This window comes from Ascidiella aspersa, chromosome 3 (assembly GCF_963924565.1).
Source record: "Ascidiella aspersa chromosome 3, kaAscAspe10.2, whole genome shotgun sequence".
NCBI classification, from domain to species: domain Eukaryota; kingdom Metazoa; phylum Chordata; class Ascidiacea; order Phlebobranchia; family Ascidiidae; genus Ascidiella; species Ascidiella aspersa.
This window is the reverse complement of record NC_139449.1, coordinates 14,047,826-14,067,566: the sequence shown is the minus strand read 5'-3', so window position 1 is coordinate 14,067,566 and position 19,741 is coordinate 14,047,826. Positions and strand designations below refer to the sequence as shown.

Here is a 19,741-nt window from a genome sequence, read left to right as displayed (position 1 = left end):
TTGACCTTATAATATTATACTGTTATTTTGATTATATTTGTAATATGATGAGTGATCCAGTTTTAAAGTGGCATCACTTTTTATCAATTACCTTGCCTCGTTTTAAAGGCGATTGGCAAGATATTGTTGTTTTGTAAACAGCAGTGTTGCAATGACATGCTCTAAAGCAGGGGGTACATGTACCCCTTTTTCCCAACCGCGGGTATATGTACTCCTTGGGGGTACGAGATTGAACATCAAGGGGTACACAGATCCTTGGGCCAAAAAGCAGCTTTTTAAACAGACTTCACTCAGTTCACTGTACAGTTTTATTTTGGAATTGTAAATGATATTACGCCATTAGCCCATTACGGTCTTTGCTTTGAAAAAAACCAGCAATTATCTACAAATAATTGTTGTTATTTAGTAAGAAACCTCATGTCTTGTAACAATGCTTTTTTTACCTGCAGATGATTTACTTGTTGCCTTATATAATCGAACCATCGTTTGATTGCATTTTATTAATGAACCAACAACAATATCTTACCGAGGAGTGACAAACAAAATAAATGACGTTTAATTTCTTTTCAATTTTTTATTTTTTTTTTTAATGAAATACCGGTTTAATCTTGAATTATAAGATATAAAAGCCATGTAGTTTAGCAATATATATCTCAAAAATTTCATTGGAATTTTTTTGGGGTATGAAGAATGCTCTGACCTGACAAAGTGGTACAAGCATCAAAAAAGGTTGGGACCCCTGCTCTAAAGTCTCTGTTTTCAAACAAATTTGTTACTATGGCTCATTTCACTTTGACTGAAAACTGTTTTCATTAACCAAATTTTTGGTAAAATTTTTGGTAAAATTTGGTTGTTTACCCCATTTTTGCAAAGTGTGAGGCAATTTTTTTTTGTGTGGTGCAAGCTAAAAGGTTTAAAAACCACTGGCCCAAACTAACAAAACCAGGGTAAAATATAAACTAACAAAACAAAAAAATACCATGATTTGACAAAATACCTTCTAAAAATACCCCTTGACTTAAAAAAAAGTGTTTAGCAGAACTTGTATTTTTATTTAGGTCCAGGTCAATGAGCAAATCACTTTCTCCCAGTATTGGAAGGCACGGAAGCAATTCTGATGGATCTTCAGTTGAACTAGTGACAACCAAACAAGAACCAAGTCATGAAATAAAGAAGAAAGAACGTTGCTGGGATTATGACCGTAATATAAAACTGTTTGCTAAATTTATTAACTTTCCATCAGTGGTTTTCAACTATTTTGTCCTTACTACCACAACTCAATTTGAAGGTCATTTGTATCACAAAATCACAACCAATTTGTAGTACACAGTTCAGGACAACTTTTTGCATGCTCTTATAAAAACTGTGTTAACAAATTTTTTATCAAATGTTTGCCTTAACTGTTTTACCTCATGCCACATTGGTCAAAAGATGGTTTAAAATGTATTGTTGGTTACATTTATATTAGGCAATCAGAACTGCTATAATTTTGTTTTAGAACACCTAGTTTTATTAAGAAAGGTTGTTCTTAATTTGTATATCTGCAGGTGAAAAAAAATTAAGCCTCAAAATCGAATTGTTTTTGCTAACACAGCATTTTATTTATATTTTATACACCTTTGTGTAAAAATATGCAACACTATTGTTAACTTGAGTTTTTAATGACTGTCATGAAATGTTTTTCCACTACATCTCAAAAATATATGTTAATTCTGGCAGTGCTTTACCAAGATTTTTATTTTTGTTTAGAAAAAGGGTTTTGCATGAAAGGAGACCAGTGCTTATTTGACCATGGTGAAGACGCTGTTGTTGTTGATGATCTAACAATTACATCTTCATCAAATCAATCTCTAGAACCAAAAAGTAGTTCTACTGACACAAAGGTCACCACTGTAACAGCGCCACCTCCTCCAGTTGTTCCACTTCCTATTCCAATTCCTCCTACATTGGTAAAATTGTTAACCCTGAAAAATATATAAATATGTGCGATTGTGCGGTAATCCTAGTATAGTATATTTCATTAATCTTAAGTTTTTGGACTGCTGATCGTTTTTGATTTTAAAATATATTAAGAAACATATTTTTTGTATATGATGTATAGCATTTGGTCATTTATTTTCCTTAAACTTGGGGGTCAATCTTAATGATCAGTTTAAAACCGTTCAAATATCTCATTGGGAGCAATTTATTCTATTGAAAGGCTGTTTGTTTCAAAGAACATAACGATAAATAAAGCCAAAATGTACATACTTTTCATTGTTTTGCTATAAACATTAACATGACTTTGAAAGCTTTTCTTTTTAAAAGTGCTAGACCGTGATTTGTACACCATATTATCTATTAGAATTTTTTTTTATTTAAAGCATAAAAATAATTTTTTACTTACATCCAATATTTTTTTTACTTAAACTAATAAGGAATGTGTTGCTGTTTATGTAGTTGCATCATCGGATGTCTGTTCCTCCTCCTCATCTTATGCATCGTTTCCCTCCTCCTCCTTTCAACATCAATGTTCCTCCTCCAAATTTTGTTACTCCTCCAGGTAAGACAGTTTAAAGCAGAAAAAGTAAATAATAATAATAAAAGCAAACCCATTCATAAACAGTTGTAATTACATATTTTTTACAGTAGGGTGGCTGACTATTCTATATTAATTGAAGGTTTGAAATGAAATATTTAAAGTGTTGTATCCTGGTAAACTATTATCGTAGGAAGCCATACTCACTCAATAGTTAGGAAACCGTACTCACTCATCTTACAATGAAAGCAACAATATAGCCATTTTGCTTATATTTAAACTTGCAAAACACAATTTATGAAGAATTTGCAACACTTTTTTGTTGGAAGGATGTATGTATAATTGTATAATCATCAAGTCCTGTTTAAAAGAAATAACTTTTAAGGTATCTTAATGTCAACTAAATGTTTCATTTTTATATAACATACACTAGGGTTCTTTGAGTTTTAAAATTTTTGAAAAGCTTTTTTCTCTAAAATTTTAGTTGCTCGACAGTTTATATTACTAACTTGTTTTATATGACTGTTCTTCACTATTATATCAGCAATAAACATTTTTTAACATTGCCTACTATCATTTTTCTTTAATAGAGTCAATTTTGCCTTTTTTGTGTTATAAGGGAGTTGCCGAACATTGATTTTTCTGTAGAATTTTGTGCATTCGAGTGAGCATAACAAAACCTTGACCCAATTTTCAACCAACTAATTTTAAAGGTCCATGCCATGGTAAAATTAAAAAAATACAAACTTTTTAAAAATTAGTAAACTCTGAACAATCTTGGCATACATACATTGACAAGATCTATTGTTTTTTGGTTATGGTTTGTTTCTTAAACAATGCTAAAATTCTACCCATCCTGCTATGTTTAAAATTGACCACTGAATACTTCCTTCTCACAATGATATTGCCCTACTAACTGCATGTTACCATACCTAAATGTGATTAAATTTTAATTAAATAGAGCATGCCCATATATTTTTGTTGATATTAGTTTGAGTTTAAACAACCAGATGATAGGTCTCTAAGCATTCTTCTTTAATTTTAGTTATCACCTCTACAACATTAGGTACCTACAACCCTGAAGTCCCTGCAATAAACCACCAGAAACAAGATCCTACCCTTACTTCAAATGGTAAGTCTGCATGTATTTCTGTCACTGTAGTGTATTTTCACTGCTGATTTACAACCTTGTTAATGTGTTTTGCAAATCAATAAAAGTTTTTTGTAATTAAAATGTTGTTTTACAAATCACCAACCTCTAAAACAGTGCTTCTTAACCAGGGTTCGATTGAACCCTTGGGGTTCGACGCAGCTGTTTCAAGGGTTCGGTGAGAATGTCCTCTGAGACATAAATGTTATTATTTTAAGCTAAATTCGAATCTCTTTTATGTGCCAAGGTGTCATGTAACGTTATATATTGAAGGTTTGACCAATTTAACCTGTGTAAATGCAAGTTTATAATTTGATTATGCCCAGTTTCAGCTGCTAGGAGAATGAAACGAATAATGAGCGAAAATTTGGGGTTCGACAACGCTTGCAGAGTAACATAGGGGTTCGACAGGTTACCAAAGGTTAAGAACCACTGCTCTAAAAGTTTCCATCGCTTAATCACTTGTTTGCAGTAATCTATCTTAAACTAAGTGACTTTTCAAGTGTTTTCCCTTTAACTGCAAACTAATTGTTAAACAGGGGTTGAAATATCCAAATAAAAAACTCTACTGCACAAAGGCTGCTATTCAGTCCTTATTATAGTTTTGAAAGTTATTTTTAGGATGTTTAACAAGGCAGTAAATGTATTAATATAAGAACAAAATACAATGAACTGATTGACATGTTTTATATGTGATTTCAGTAAAAGCATGTATTGTAATATGGGTGTCTTACCAATTGAACTTTGTTGCCCTGATTAGGTTGAAGGCAGTGTATAAACTACATGTAAAAATAGGAGGTTAACAGTAATAAGTCTTTAGACCTGTGTGCTGTGATAAACATGCAGCCATAGTGTACATTGGGGTAAAAAAAATCTGATTTAACCTACCAATTTGAATAGCAGTTCTCAACAGCTTGGAAAATTTTTAAATTTGTCGAAATTATTTTCCACAGACTTAACGCGAAAACGGTCGGCTGTTGATGGAGTAGGTGGAGAACCTGGTACTAAACGCACTTTTACCAATGCTAATACAACTGGTGAGTTCCTGTAATACAAAAAATCACTGAAATAGATTAGGTTTAACATATTTTTTCGTTTTAAGGTCATGGCAACAGAACTCTTATAGTAAAGAAAATCCCCCCAATTCTAAACAACATAGCAAAATTGAATGAACACTTTGCCAAATTCGGTTCTATCAACAACATACAGGTAAAATAATTCATTCTTCATTGCATGCTTTTTCTAAAAACTTACTTTTGAGTTAATATTGCCTTGCACCTACATTGTGAACTATATTTAATAAATATTATATATATAGTATGGTTGTATAAGAGTTCATTAGAATAGACCTGGTCAAAAAAAACGTCAACAGCCACAGTCCATTTTTGAACACCCTTGCGAATTATTTCCCATTAAACTTTTTTTGCTGATTTGACAGTTTTTTAGCATGTTTTACAGAAAATGTTTACAGTAAAAGTGAGTAAAGCAGTAAAACACACCTTTGATTTACATGTTTATTGAATAAATTACACTTGTACAGCAACCTCACTTTTTATTGTTCGATTCAAGCAGACTTACCAGAGCACATCTATGCTGTCTTTGCAATATGGCTGACCAATTGTATCATTTAGAGAATAAATGCACTGACTCTGTTTTTAGAGCTATGTGCAACTATTTTATGTGGTTTATGCATTACATGCCTATTTTCTAAATCCAAAATAAAGGTTTCGTTATTTCAACTAAAATATCTGCAAGTGTTTTTTTTTCACAGATTTATTTTAATCAATCACTTTTATTGCCTTTTCATAAATTTTTCCCAAAATAACTGCCCAATATTTTACCTAATTCTGCAGAAGTTAAAATATGAGTGTTTTAATATAATAAATAACACTTGTTGATTTTTGTTGTATTTATTGGTAATGTCGTTTATAAAAAGCAATATAAATATGTTTGGTCATATATATCATGCGAATGTGTTGTATCAGGTGAAGTATGAATTCCAACCCAACCAAGCACTAATTGAGTTTGCACACCCAAGCAGCGCAAAAGCTGCAATTCGTGATACAGAAGCAATCCTAAACAATCGTTTTATCAGAGTATACTGGTTCAATGCAGCAGTTGCTGTTGCTAATGATGAACAGCATCTAAAAGATGGAACGAATGGCAATGTGAGGTTTAATAATAACATTAAATATTATTCAGATATTATAGTGTGTATAAAGCTAAAACCTAATTCCACTTTTATTTATTTTAATTAAATCAATGTAAGTTAAAAGCATCTTTAGGTGTATACTCGAAATAAGATGTTTTTGTTCAATGAGCAGTATGCTATACTAGGGATAGAAAACTAAAATGGAAGGAAAGGCTAAGGCAGTTAACTAAAAAATTGTTTATATGATAATGATTTTATTGTAAAAATTTGTGTTGAATATTGTATAGTTTTTAAAATAGTTTATTTGCATATATGTTTTTGTTTTAGGATTACATTGGAGTCCAGGGATGCACCTAGGGCAAAATATTTCATTAAAGGCAAATCTGTTTTTTTTTTTCAATTTCATGAGTATAATAATATGCCTGCACCGCTTTTCAGCCTATACCCAAAAGTGTTTACTATCTATTTCACTCCGAGCTTGTTTTTCCAGTCTCTCTAATCTATGTTTTATATGAAACTTTATAAATTAAAAAAACAGCCACTAACACTGCTAAACAAAATACAAGAAAAGCACATTACACACGATATTTACCGTTACATCACTTCGTGAAGGCAACAGACTGCATCCACGTTATCTAACCTTCAATCTTTTCGTATTTATGTCAAAATAAGTCGAAAATTCTAAGTCAAAATGTTATGCCAGTTAAAAAAATATTTTCTGATTAGTTATCCCTCTTCACCGTTATAACGCGAGTCGTCCTTCACCCGTTAGAATTGCACTGATATATAGAAATACTCTATTTAACCTGGGCTCTATTTAAACTGGGCAAATTTTTACTATTATTAAATATTTGTGGCAGGCATAGTGTCCCATTCCCGATTTAAAAATAAGACGAATGCATACTTTATTTCAACGTACCAAAGTATTACGGAGACCTTGGCCCTTTGACTAAAGATTTTCGTAAAATACGCATGGCTAAACTTTTATGGTGATGTAAATAACTGGATTTGGTGAAACTGTAAAAAATGCACATGTTTAAAATTATGGTGTTTTAATTAGTATTTTATTTAAGGTCCACAATCTTAGGTAATTTACAGTGTTAATTGTCAAATCATGTGACCTTATCTTTCTTCAAACTGCAATTCTCGCTTAATTTACTTAACTCATGCATGATATTATTTCGAGGCAAGTGATGTCCACGTTTTTTTCGTACAATGATTTTACGGCCCTTGTGGTCTTCAAATCGAATTTTTGGGGGTTCACTTGTTTTTTTCGGGGTTTTATTGTAGATTGTATTAGCATTCCCAGCTTCCTCATAAAAATGAACTCTAGTTTATCCTATCGGCATTCTATTATTGCAACATTTTTTCTTTAGTCCTCTTCAGTTAAAGACCGCATTGGTTCATTGCCGACTCTGAATCAACTAAAGTACACCGCACCTGGAGTTAACCAAAACAAAGCAACGGTAAGCTGAGTGGATCACTATGACTTAATAATTACGGCACTTTTACGAAACGATTGAATGATGAGTGATAACGATATCGCACAGTTGTATTTACAATAAATTTGTGTAGTAAATAGTATGTGAAGTTCATGTTAATGCTAGGCACCTTATATAACAATCAAATGTTTTAACATTTCAAACGAATGTGTTATAAAAACTCCAGCTGTTTTTTAGCATACCTAAATTAGCATACCTAATATTTGTTACATGTAGTTGATTCCATTTGCAGACGTTAAATGGAGGTGTTATTCAGAGAACGATTAGTAACCCTGATGCAGATAAATCTGCCAAGACTTCTCAACATGATTCTTCTCATAACGAACTTACCGATAAAGTTGCAACCTTGGAGGCGAAAAAACGGGTAAGAAGCCTTAAATAGATATTGAAATGTTATTACAACTTTTTAATGTCGTTCTTATTTAATTTATTGAATATCTGTAGCTTTTTTATTTCTGTACGTATATTTTAGTTAATGGGTTTTTCTTACGTTGAAGGGCCGTTTGCGTTAGCGCCCCTTTAATAAACCATCCTGAAAACGATTTGACTCCCGGATTACGCATTTGTTACATTTTGTTTTACCGCGAAATATCGCGTTTATTACAACGTTAATACTTTACTTTGCCGGGACCATCGCCAGCAGTCAAAGTATTTTTTTGTCATTTGAACTTCAAAGCGAAAGTATTACACTGGTAAGTATCTTATTTAACTTTGGAAACGCCGGGTATTTGGTTTAGTTTTTACTAAAGGAAAACATTGACAGGCCAAACTACAGACAATGGGTCACTCGCCAAAGAAACAGCATAAAGTTAACTTAGGTTTTTATCATTTAAATGTATGTACTTATTACTTCATTCCTTCTTAATATCATGTTACAGATAATTGGAGCGCAACAGGCTGCTAAACAAAAAGCAATTCAACAAAAAAACTTAGTTCTCAAACGGAAGTTCGAACTTAACAAACAACGTCAGGGTCTTTTGAAAAAACAACTCGACCAACAAAAGGTAAAGTACTTTTGTTAATCTTCGTCCTTTAGTGCGTTTGGTTTCTTGTCAACTTCATTTCTTTGTTAATCAGATACTTCTTGCCAAGTTGGAATGTAAAACCATGCAACCAAACGAAAAAATCGAACTGATTAAGGTAGGATACCATTATTTTAATATTAGAAATAAAATATATTACTATTTATGAAATTTACTTTTACTTCTACAGACGTTAAAAATCCTGACAAGTTCCATCGACAGCTTACGTCAAGTCACCAAGAAAGCTAAGTCGGTTCCACAAATTGCAGAAGAAAAACAGAAACAGGTGTCCTTGAAGTAAAATACTACTAGACCAAATACTAAGATTTGCTTCGGCCAAATAGCATTTAAAAGTTAAAAAAAAATTGGCATAGCAATATTTGCAAGATAGTAATATTTCTTTGTTCTGCTAACCTAAGGTTTTATTGTTTGTTATTATGCTTTTTACCATGACTTTAATCCAAACGTGATAATTTAAAATAGTTAAACATGTAAAAATTTAGAATCAAGTGGTCCTCATCCGAATTGTGTCAATTTGGGTCTATATCAACTAAAAAAGTTTCATGTCGTCTTATAGCCTTGCAAAAGCCGCCATTTTTGATTTTTAAAATGGCTGCCAGGGCTATTTCATGTCAATTCACCAGGATAAAAATAGTTGTTGAATTGCTTAGATCATGTCTTTTTGAGAATAATGGCGTATTTATTTTATTCAAATACTTTCTATACTTGGAGAAATAGCCTTTTATGTTTATGCGCTTTTGTAACAGACTACAAAAAAGTAGCCATGTCAGTTTCTTGCATTTTTTATGTAATAAATTTAAAAAATTTAAATTAGTTGTAAACAAACACCAAGGTGTGTGCATTAAATTTACAAAGAAATGGTTATTTAAATTTTACTATTGTTTATTATCTAATGTTATCAGCATAGTTTACGAAATCATTCGAGTGGAACAGTACTTATATTAGCTTTTATTTATTGGAGAACCCTATATTTCGATTTTGCTGCAAATTTTCCGGTTTGAAACATGTATGGTTTAATAATAATTGTATGTAGCCATTAAATTTAATACGAACATACTTGTTACTTAAATTATCCAAATGCAAAATACAAGGGCAACTAAGTGGCCGTTTTTCTAACACGACTAAACCACTGCCAAACAAAATACTTATAGACCCAAAAAGAACTTCTCGACGCAGAATTGGATCTTTACAATGCTTCGACGAATGGAGAAAACACGTCTTTGCTTAAAAAGAAACTTAGTCAACTTAAAGTCGAGGTAAAGTTTAATTAACTATGAAAATTATGTGTATCGCCTTTTTTGCATAAAAAAACAGGTCACGAGTTTTTCTTACTTTGGAGGCCCGATATTAAAGTCTTCATTAAACCTAAAAAAACATCAATTAACTTCTAGTTTTCATGACAAGAAAACCTGACTCGCCGACAAACCAATGGTTTATCTGTACCTGTGGTTTTAAACTGGCGGCCCTCCGGATCATTAATTGCGTTCGCGAGACCTTTTTAAAATAAAACATAAAAAAAAGGCAAGTGGTCAAATTGTTTTTGCATGTTCTATGCAAATTAGGCTGTCTCAGTTTTAGATTAGTTCACCGAAAATCCGGGAAAATTTCAACACACTAATTTAGAGACAATTGTCATTTATTATTATTACTTTGTGGTCTCCAGATCGTATGCTGCCCTTTACAGACACACTTACGGCCCGCTTATTATTTCCAACGTTTTGCCTGCGGCGCAAACAATGAAACAACGTTTGCATATTAAATTTACTGTCTTAAATTGGTGGTTTGGAAGCTTTTCGCCACAATTTTCTTGATTGAAAATCAAAATATAACCAAAAAATGTTGCCGCTAAAATAAAAAAAAAGTTGTTATAAAATCGTGAAATTTTCATCGCTTAAAAATATTAAAATTAAGTGGGCGCCGATTTCACTCTATACTATTTGTATTTATAAATGCTGCTAAAAGACCTTTGTGCACATCTACACTTAAAATTAGCATGGGGCAGATGCAATAAATATATTTGATTTTAAAACATTTTTTGCGGCCCTCAGTAAGACAAATTTTGATCTGTAGTGTCCAAACAAAGTCTAAACAGCTTCTCAGAACGCAGTAACTTAATAGGGTCACAGGACGTTTGGAAACCCATAAGCTAATACAATTATAAATTGTTTAAAATTTAGGTTGGACGCTTTAGGTAGAATTCTTACCATACTGTAAAGACGAACTGACTGAATAAACCAGACATGGTTAAATACGCCCCGCCAAGCAATTCAATCCAGCCCGCGACTTATTATCCTTAAAACACTATTTTTGGCATTTTCTGCGCTGATTTGACAACACATCTGGAATTCTATCTTAGCCTGTTTTTGTTTTTTTAATTCACATGGAAATTAGTAAGGCTAATAACCAAACACAAGATTTTTATATTTTTGATTGTAACATACACCACTCTTTCCAGGGATCCAGTCACCACCCCCCAAATCCTATGTTTTGCCTGTTTGAAATACTTTAATTGATTTTTCTTTGCGATTCGTGAACCTAATTTGTCTTTGTGGTTTGTTTCACGAGATTTGTTTTTGGACATCTAAACAGACAAAACGCGCCCTCTGTTCTGTGGCAAAGTTTGTCAAACTTAGTATTTATAAATGCTTTTCGTTGTTGAATGTCGTCTCTAAAATATTAACAAAAATCACTGTAACAGCTGGTTTGCAATCTCTGAACCATACCGATTAACGTTTTTTCCACTTAATTTAGTTAATGCAATGTTTTCGTGTTTCGCCTCATATATACCGTCTTTACAATCTGGCTGATGGCTATTGTATTATAAGTAACACATCTGCAACTTAAAACCTTAAAAAGGTTGAACCCATTGCAAGTTTGTTAGAGCTCCGTGCTACCTTTTTAGGTATATTGCGTGCGCAACCTTGCAGCTGTTGGATCAACGGCCGTCGGCCGGACAACTTGATAAATGCCAATATTTTAAGCAATGTGAATCTGTTTTTGTGTGCTTAGTGCGTCACTATCTCCTCTTATTTAAAGTAGTTATTTTAAACCAAATAACAGCAATTTGTTCTCGTCATTCAACATCATTTGAACACATTAGAAAACTATCAAAGTAATAACAGGTTTCTTAAGCTTACATGTTTTATAGCGTCACAGTATGACGTCATGTTGGTTGTATTTGTATTTGAGATCCTATTTTTTACCCGGCCCGCCCCAACATTTTACGTTTCGAATGTGGCTCGCTGGAAAGAATGCCCAATCCTGGAATGGACGGTTTGCCAAACCCACATATGACATTCACCAGTTGCTATGAATGTCATATATACATTAGCTGAATAGAGCAATTCTTGCTGAAATCCATACAGACCGAGACAGTCCTAATCTTCCCCTTTTTGCAGGCTAGCTCACTTGGACTAGTAACAACATACAGGGGCAGCTGGTTGAGAGGCCGAGGTGGTGGACTTCGAGGTGGTGGACTTCGAGGTCGAACTGGCCGTGGACGAGGAAATATTCATCGTTTTATCAAAGCAGGTGCCAATATTGACCGACGACCATGTGAAATTCGAATTTCGGGATTTTTTATCAAAGAAAAAGAAGAAATAATCACACATTTCGCAGTAAGTCCATTTGATGTTTAATGTGTTTTATGCATTGCCAAATCACTGCTTCCCAACTTTTTTCGGTCGTGTCCCACTTTTATTGACATTTTTAACCGACCCACAATGAGATATTAATATATTAGAAAAGTAACAAAATTTAAACTGCACGTTGTTACGTTTGATTGCAGATAGTCAAATTATGAAATAGTTTTTTTAAACAAACTAAACTACCAAGTGATGGCGCGTTTAAACTATACAACAAAGGTGTTCAAAATATATACCAAGCGGATAGGTAAATTAATTATCCATTCCCTTGCAACCCATGAAATATCATTGTAAAACTATTACAGTTTTTGGTACATTATTAACTCCTTACTTCGCATTGTATAAATTAAATTAGGTTGCTCAAAATAGGCCAAAAAACTACAATGCAGAGTTGTCGAGTTTTATTTTTTGAGTACTATTAAAAGTCCTCTGAACCGCTTTCGAAAGGAAGTACAATTTTCAGGTAATACGTGAAAATGTTGACGCCTTTGGCGCATTAAATAATAATTAAACTCTCCTTTTGCTCTTGTTTGACTTAATTAATTGCCTATTTAGTATATCTATTGACATATATATAGTAAGCCGCAAAAAAGTTGCGGTGCACTACTTTACGACCTGAAAAATTAAAATTTTGACAAATTTTAGCCTAAATATAATTTATTTTGACAAAATTTTGACCTGTTAGAAATATATTGTTTTAAATGAGCTATGCCAGTGGTTCTCAACCGCCGGTCCGCGGACCGGTGCCGGTCCACGTCAACTCCCCTGCCGGTCCGCCAAATGTATTACAATTTTAAATCTAAATTGCAAAACTCAAGATGTTGAAGGCTTATCCATCAAATTAAGAAGTTCGCCAGCTCCGTAATTTGCACCATTGTCACGTAACTTATATGAGTAAAAGCAGGGATTCCCAAACTTTTTTGGACCACAGACCACTATTTGTGACTCTGTTTTTTCGCGGACCGCAATACAAAGCCAAAAATAAATACAACTAAATTTTATATATTTATAAAACTGACAACATCAATGGGACGGATGAGATTGCTTCCCTCTGCTTAAATCATTAATTCATCATAAATTCAAACCGCAACAAGTAAGATTTACGATACAGGATAGCAAAAGCTTTCGAATTCGATAAGTTGTGAATAACTGCGGCAATTTAATTATCTTTAAAAGAGTACACATACCGTACAACAGGGTTCGGCAAACTTTTTCTAGTCGCGGGCTAAAACCAAACTCAGAAAGGTCTCTGCGGACCTCACAAGATGTTAACTACGAATTATGTTATTAAAATGTTAGAACAACTGTTAATCAGGCGGGCTTCGGATATGTTTTTGCACTTAAAATCGTGTTTAGTTACTTTTAAGGAGGCAGTGTTGGCGCAAAGCGGGACAAAAAGCGTTTGTTAGGTTCAAAATTCGAGTCCACACGTTGGGGGGTTTACCGGAATTTCTTTCAAATTTCTTGCAAGTTTTTATTACATTTCAAAAATAAAAAGTAAAAATGTATGTTCAATATTTTTTAACACGTTTTTTACGTTTGTATGCGACGCACTTTGGCACTTGGCAGTCAGTCTTCCACAGCGCAAGAAGCGCTAATCTAGTTCAAATAACAACATCATAACGTAAACAAACCTGATGTATAAAGATCGTTAAAGCGTTAAAATTGTCAAAAAGTATGAGAAATGGACTCGTGTCTAGTTTGTCAAAAGATAAATTACATTTGCGGGCCGTAGGTTGTCGACCCCTGCTGTACAACATATATGTGTGACCTGTGCAGTCGTCGCGGAGCACCAATGGTCCACGGACGACAGTTTGGGAAACCCTGAGTTAAAGGTCTACTTGGGACTTCATTGTATCGTCACAATGCTGCAAGTGTTTTGGCTAACTGTTCAAAAGTAGGCTACAACTCGTTCAAGTCTTCAACTTTTAAGACCAGTTGTATGTGAAAGATAACAGTGTTTTAGTTGCAACTGTTGCGTTATTAAATTTTGGGTTGATTTTTATTTTTGAAGGTCCACCGATCCGCAAAACTTGTTTTGAAACTTTACCGGTCCCGTAAGCTAAAAAGGTTGGGAACCACTGAGCTAGGCAACATTAATCACGCGTTTTTTATACCGTATATTGCTCTAATAAATATATAATACGGTTAAAATGACTTTGAACACAAATCAAAACAAATTTTTGTGATAAAATTGAACGATAAATTTCAAAACAACTGAACGACGAGAATTTCAAAAAGCTGACTATATATTTTTTTAATTTTTTAAACGATTTATGTGCATTTTTATTTTGTTTTGACTTTACAAATTTTTTACAAATTTTGACCTAACGTGTAAATTTTGACAAAAAACTTTTTTTTGACAAGTCAAAAAATATTCGCCCTAATTATGACGTAAAATTAGTTGTCGCTAAACAGAAAGTTCTAAACGCTTATATTACTCTTTTTATCACAACCAAACCAATAGTGATTGGCATATTACTGGTACTTCAGTCTAAGGCAAATTTTAAAGTGTTCCCAGCTGATGTAAAAATGTATTTGCAGACATAAGAAATACAAAAATAATGACGAACAGGACGGTGCTTCCGGCACCCGATAGTTATGAAACGCACTTGCCATTTAGGTGGTGACACCTCATTGTTCTGCAGTGTTTTTGCATTTAGCTTTTAGGGAAAAATACCCAGTTAATTTGCAACTTTAGAGTTTTTTAAAAGCAACTAGTCTGTTTTATGTGTACTTCGCATATCCAACGTAAATCTTTTCAGGATTTCGGTGAAATTGAAACGTTCTCGTTTGACGAAGATGACCTTACCTGCACTGTGAAATATAAAAACCGATACGACGCCGAGCAGGTATGCTTATTTTAAGACACAGATAAATTTTATGAAAACATTTATTTTTTTCACGTTCAGTTCTTTGTTTTCCAAAATGTTGCAGGCAGCGTCGCAGGGTAGCTCGTTTAAAACTCGCAATCTTATAATTGTTTGGACATCTCAACCTCACAAGCTTCCGATTGCAGTAAGTTGAATTTTTCTTATTTTCGTGTTCGATATTTCTGTACTTCTGTCAATTGTCTAACCTAGTGGTTATTACTGTTTCCAAATGTGTAAGTTTATGATCAAGAGTGTTGCTGAAAAACGTTGTAATAAATAAATTTTACAGATTGTAGTGTGAAAAAGTTAATGATTACTGATCCACGAGATACAGCAATAAGGGTTTTGTTATTTAAATAACGTATAAACCAACGCTTAACTTGCTATTATTGTGTTTTTCAAGATGTACTCTTGAATTTCAACCTTACAATTTAATTTATTTTTCAACCTTAAACAAGTTTTTAAATATCCAAGGCGTGTTTTGTGTACTTAGTTGTTCCGTACTGTCACGCTGTACTTGCAGGTTGCGCAAGCATCAAGTATCCCGCCTCAAAGTCAAAGTCTTAGCCCTGCTCATTTGCAAGAAGCAAAAGATAAGTCAGACAAGGAGCGGGTCATAGATGATGAAGAAGATGATGAAATCTCGGTAGTGGTCGACCCCGTGGCAGTCTATACTCCCCCCGAAGAAGATGACGAATATGGGTATGGAGGATTATTAGAGGAAGAGTTAGATGAAGAGGCTCTTCTTGCTGGGGCAGAATTAGAGGATGAAGAAGAAACACTTGAAGAGGAAAGATCTTGGAGGCATTAACACACCATATCATGGACAATACCCACTATTTTTAAATTTTCGTAAAGGGAGATAAAGCAATTATTATTGTTTTTGTTGGTAAACATTTTGTCAAAGTGCTGTTGTTTTGGAGATGCCACGCCTGAAGACTACCCTCACGATGTTCGCGTTAATCACCACGTTTACATGTTTTCTTGCGCTTGCTGTAAATACAAGGTTAAACTAATGTCGTATTTTAAATAAGACACTAGGTTCTTTAAAATTGCAATGATTTATTGGCGACATTCCTGCCTATTTCCTGTTTCGAAATCTAATATATTTTTGGTGGTTTATCGGTCGGTGGCGGAGCGCAAGGCCCTTTGTCTTACGAAGTCTTACGAAATACTTTTTAGTCACCGCGATCTACGTCCAAACTGTAAAAGAACTTACCGCTATGTTGTTAACAGCGCAAACTACCGAACTTATACCCTGATGGTGTACGTTACAGTTGTTTTTAAAAACTTTATGGAAATTAAAAAATAATGGACGCCGTTTGGTTCCCCAATTTCATATTTGCTTCAATCTCACTTACATCAAACAATACTGCAACCGCACAAATTATATTCTTAACCTACTTTGATTAGGCTTAAGGAAACCTACACGGTTTTGTATAACAAAGCAACCGAGAATAATTAATATCTGTGCAAGCTTAATGGCACATTGTTTTAAACCACCTTCAACGCAGAGTTTTAAAAGTATCGCGTTTATTGTAGCAGCTGAACAGTAAGCAATCCGTATTTTCTATTTGCTTAGATATCAAGCAAAGTCGACTATATAACACAGTGGTTCTCAACCTTTTTTCTTTCGTGGCCCATTTACGTTGCAAAAAAATCTGTGGCCTAATAAATATTTATGAAAGAAAAAACTGTAAAATAGGTTTAGAGCAAAACAGCAGAACATATTTTAAAACAAATTATTTGTTCAACCGTGCATTGGTGAGATACTTGCGGCTGAACAATAAATTTACATTCCTTTTTAATTACTCCCCAAGCCATTATTCCTGTAAAATTAAATATAGTGACACAAATGAAACTAAATCTAGCTTTTTTAAATTGGTCTGTGGCCCACCTTAAATGTTTTTATGGCTGGTTGAGAACCGCTGGTATAACACAACACCGAAAACACGACTGCCTGTGTTCTTTGATTCCGCAGTTGCGAAAAACCTAATGTCGTTTTGCAGAAAAAAAGCCTCTAACATTTAGTCCTCATATATGAAAACGAATTAAGTGACAGTTGAGGCTATTTTACACAAATAAAGCAAACTAAACGATAAAAAATTGCGTTACAACTCACAACATTACTTTTTGGTTGTATGTTAATTGTCACACTAATTTTTATAAATTATCGCGCTTAGTTCAGCTGTAATTAATTTACATTGGCGGTATACTGCCATATACGGTCTTTTCAACTGGTAAATACTTCATGTAACGCTGGGTATTTCGTCTAGTACTTCTGGCATGTTTAGGATTTCACTTTTATATATCTCAAGCCGGCAAATATCTTAAAAAATCCGGATTAAGGTTTTTATGGACCTGGGGCTGTAGGGCATTAAGGCCTATTGGTCGTTTTTATTATGTTTATTGTTCCAACATGTAATAGGATTTTTGATTCACTTATCAAACAGATTCATTTAACATGTGTTCTAGCTTTAGTTTAGACAAAGCAAAGCTGTTAAAAACTTTATAGCTGTCTATTTTTTCTAAAATTTCTATTAGAGCTAAGGAATGCAACGTATTTTGGTCCATATACGAACGCATTTGGTTCAGTAATCTTTTAAAGACTGAAAATGAGCGTTCGCCATGACAATGAGTAATGATCAGACAAAGGTATCCTTAATACAACAGAACGCAAACATGAACTTATTTTCATTAATAAGTATAACACTTATATCTCCTTTGCTACTTTCGTCGTTAAATTGGCGGTTCTTTTAGCTGTGCAGAAAAATGAATCAACTTCATCTGGGTAATACGGAAGCAAGGTTATTTCTTGAGGTTTCTTCAGTAACGACAGCCACTTAAAATTGTACCTCTTTCATCAAGTTCTTGATATCGGGACTTTAATATCTGAACAAAATTATTGGACCCTGAAGCAAATTTGTCGCCTTATTCAAAGTCATTTTGCTACTGCAGTGCCGGACTATATAGTTGTAATTACGAATTTTTGTTTTTTCAAATTACGAATTTTTGTTTTTTTATAAAGTCAAATAAGCAGCAAGGCCTATGCAGTAAAGAATAAGATCAAATTCGTCTGAATAAGCATAAATCTGCCAGAATACGTCCTAGATTCATCCGAATAAGGCCTAAATGTCTAAAATAGTTCCCGGAACTGTAAGTAGAGCTAGGTAATGGCAGTGTTTCTTAAAGTGGTGAATGGTTCACCCCAGGGTGAATAAAAATTTTGCAGGGGTGAACCTACCAAAAGGGGTGAATAAGGGTGAACGAAAGTTCAGGAGCATCCTATAGTCACTAGTAAACAACTTTCTGAAGTAAATCGACTAAAACCTGTTGTTTTTTGGTGTTTTTTTGCTTATTGTAATAGTTAAGTTGGTTTGCACTGAGTGTATGAGTTAGGCCTACCATATGTCTTCTTTTATAGAAGGATTTGTCCCCCTTTCTTACGAAAACTGAATGGTCCTCCGAGGACGCTCAAAAATGCCCAAATGTCCTGTTTTTTCGCATTTCGAGTTAGTTGCTTATACTTTTAACAAGACTTTTAGGCGAGAGGTTGTATTTATTTCCACAAATACTTAAGCCATGAAAGATGCTGAATTGCTGGTTTAAAAAGGGTTTCTAGGGCTCCAAGCAATTCGTAGGGGGGCAGGCAAGCTCTAACTTAATATTTAAATTTTTTGCTATGATTTTAATGGTATCGTTTTCGTTTTGGTTGTACACCACTTCTTCAGCGCTGTACAAACTCTGTTTTTGCCAACTTTAACATTAAAACTACCAAAAAAAAATTTGCGAATCTTCTGTTATCTTATTTTGTTTACTTTGTTGAGCACAAAGTAACTTATAGATAAACGATAAAAGTCATCCACCGTTCGAACTATTTTTCATCCATATTTTATATAATTGGATAACAGGCTAGCAACAGGGGGACGAAATGTTTTGCGAAAAGCCTCTGATTTTACAGTTTAGCGCCAATTCAACCAATAAAATCCAATTTTTTTCGCGCTTCGCGCGACCGACAAAAAGCTACACTATTTTTTAAGTTGTCTCAGCGATATTTAATTTAAAATTGCTTTCGTAGGGGTGCAAGTCATAGGAAAATTACAAAGGGTGCCGCTGCTGAAAAAAGTTGTGGATATGGCACGTATTTCTCAAACGTAACAATTCTATTTTCGTTTTACTTGCAGGCAAAAAAATGTCCTCTTTTTGGGTGCTAAAAATATGGTAGCCCTAGAATAAGTACAAATAAGTACAAAGTCATTTTGTGCTGTTATATATAGACGAGATAGTTTTATCATATTATGAGACAAGGGTGAATGAAATCTAGAGATAGATGCTAGGGGTGAACGAAACTAAGAAAGTTTAAGAAGCACTGGGGTATGGGACGATCGGGGTCCGTCGGTCAGGCATCGGTCGTTGTGGTTTGGACGCCCTAGTTTCACCGGTGCCGTTAGGCCTTCGCTATTTTAGCACCGGATTTTTGGTCTTGTTTTGGGTTATTGAGGGGTAATGGTTGGGATTATAAAATGGTTTAGGATTAGCCTATTAGGGAAGTTAGTGATGTACTTGTGGGTGGGGTTGATAAAGTGTTCTTCATATAAAGTGTTTCTTCCCCCTGATAAAGTGTTTCTTCCCCCTGATTTTGACCTATAGCCTGTAGGTCTTATTCCGACGGATTTCGGACTTATTTCAATTTAAACTGTAATACGACTATTAGGTCTTAGTCTGTTTTCGATCTTATTCCAAACTGTGTTCCTTTCCGACGTTGATGTTGTTCTTAACTCGGTCATATTACTGGAGTCCGTTGTGATATCTCTAGAACAGCGATTTCAAAACTATTGTAGTACACTAGTGCAGTAACG

The 19,741-nt window shown here is 33.9% G+C and overlaps 1 protein-coding gene across 1 annotated transcript in view; it reads left to right on the top strand.

Annotated features, from left to right (window-relative positions):
* LOC146160327 (RNA-binding protein 26-like) overlaps nt 1-16,037 on the top strand; it is a 28,656-nt gene extending 12,619 nt beyond the window's left edge. The window contains exons 8-24 of the mRNA XM_083383894.1: nt 1,059-1,201; nt 1,750-1,949; nt 2,440-2,542; nt 3,564-3,650; nt 4,622-4,705; nt 4,771-4,877; nt 5,654-5,836; nt 7,197-7,286; nt 7,555-7,686; nt 8,201-8,326; nt 8,400-8,462; nt 8,535-8,630; nt 9,517-9,621; nt 11,764-11,982; nt 14,775-14,861; nt 14,947-15,027; nt 15,406-16,037. Of these exons, the coding sequence (XP_083240020.1) occupies nt 1,059-1,201; nt 1,750-1,949; nt 2,440-2,542; nt 3,564-3,650; nt 4,622-4,705; nt 4,771-4,877; nt 5,654-5,836; nt 7,197-7,286; nt 7,555-7,686; nt 8,201-8,326; nt 8,400-8,462; nt 8,535-8,630; nt 9,517-9,621; nt 11,764-11,982; nt 14,775-14,861; nt 14,947-15,027; nt 15,406-15,693 (2,194 nt within the window). The 3' untranslated portion in view covers nt 15,694-16,037. The remainder of the gene's footprint in view (nt 1-1,058; nt 1,202-1,749; nt 1,950-2,439; nt 2,543-3,563; nt 3,651-4,621; nt 4,706-4,770; nt 4,878-5,653; nt 5,837-7,196; nt 7,287-7,554; nt 7,687-8,200; nt 8,327-8,399; nt 8,463-8,534; nt 8,631-9,516; nt 9,622-11,763; nt 11,983-14,774; nt 14,862-14,946; nt 15,028-15,405) is intronic.
* Nucleotides 16,038-19,741: the final 3,704 nt, after the last annotated feature.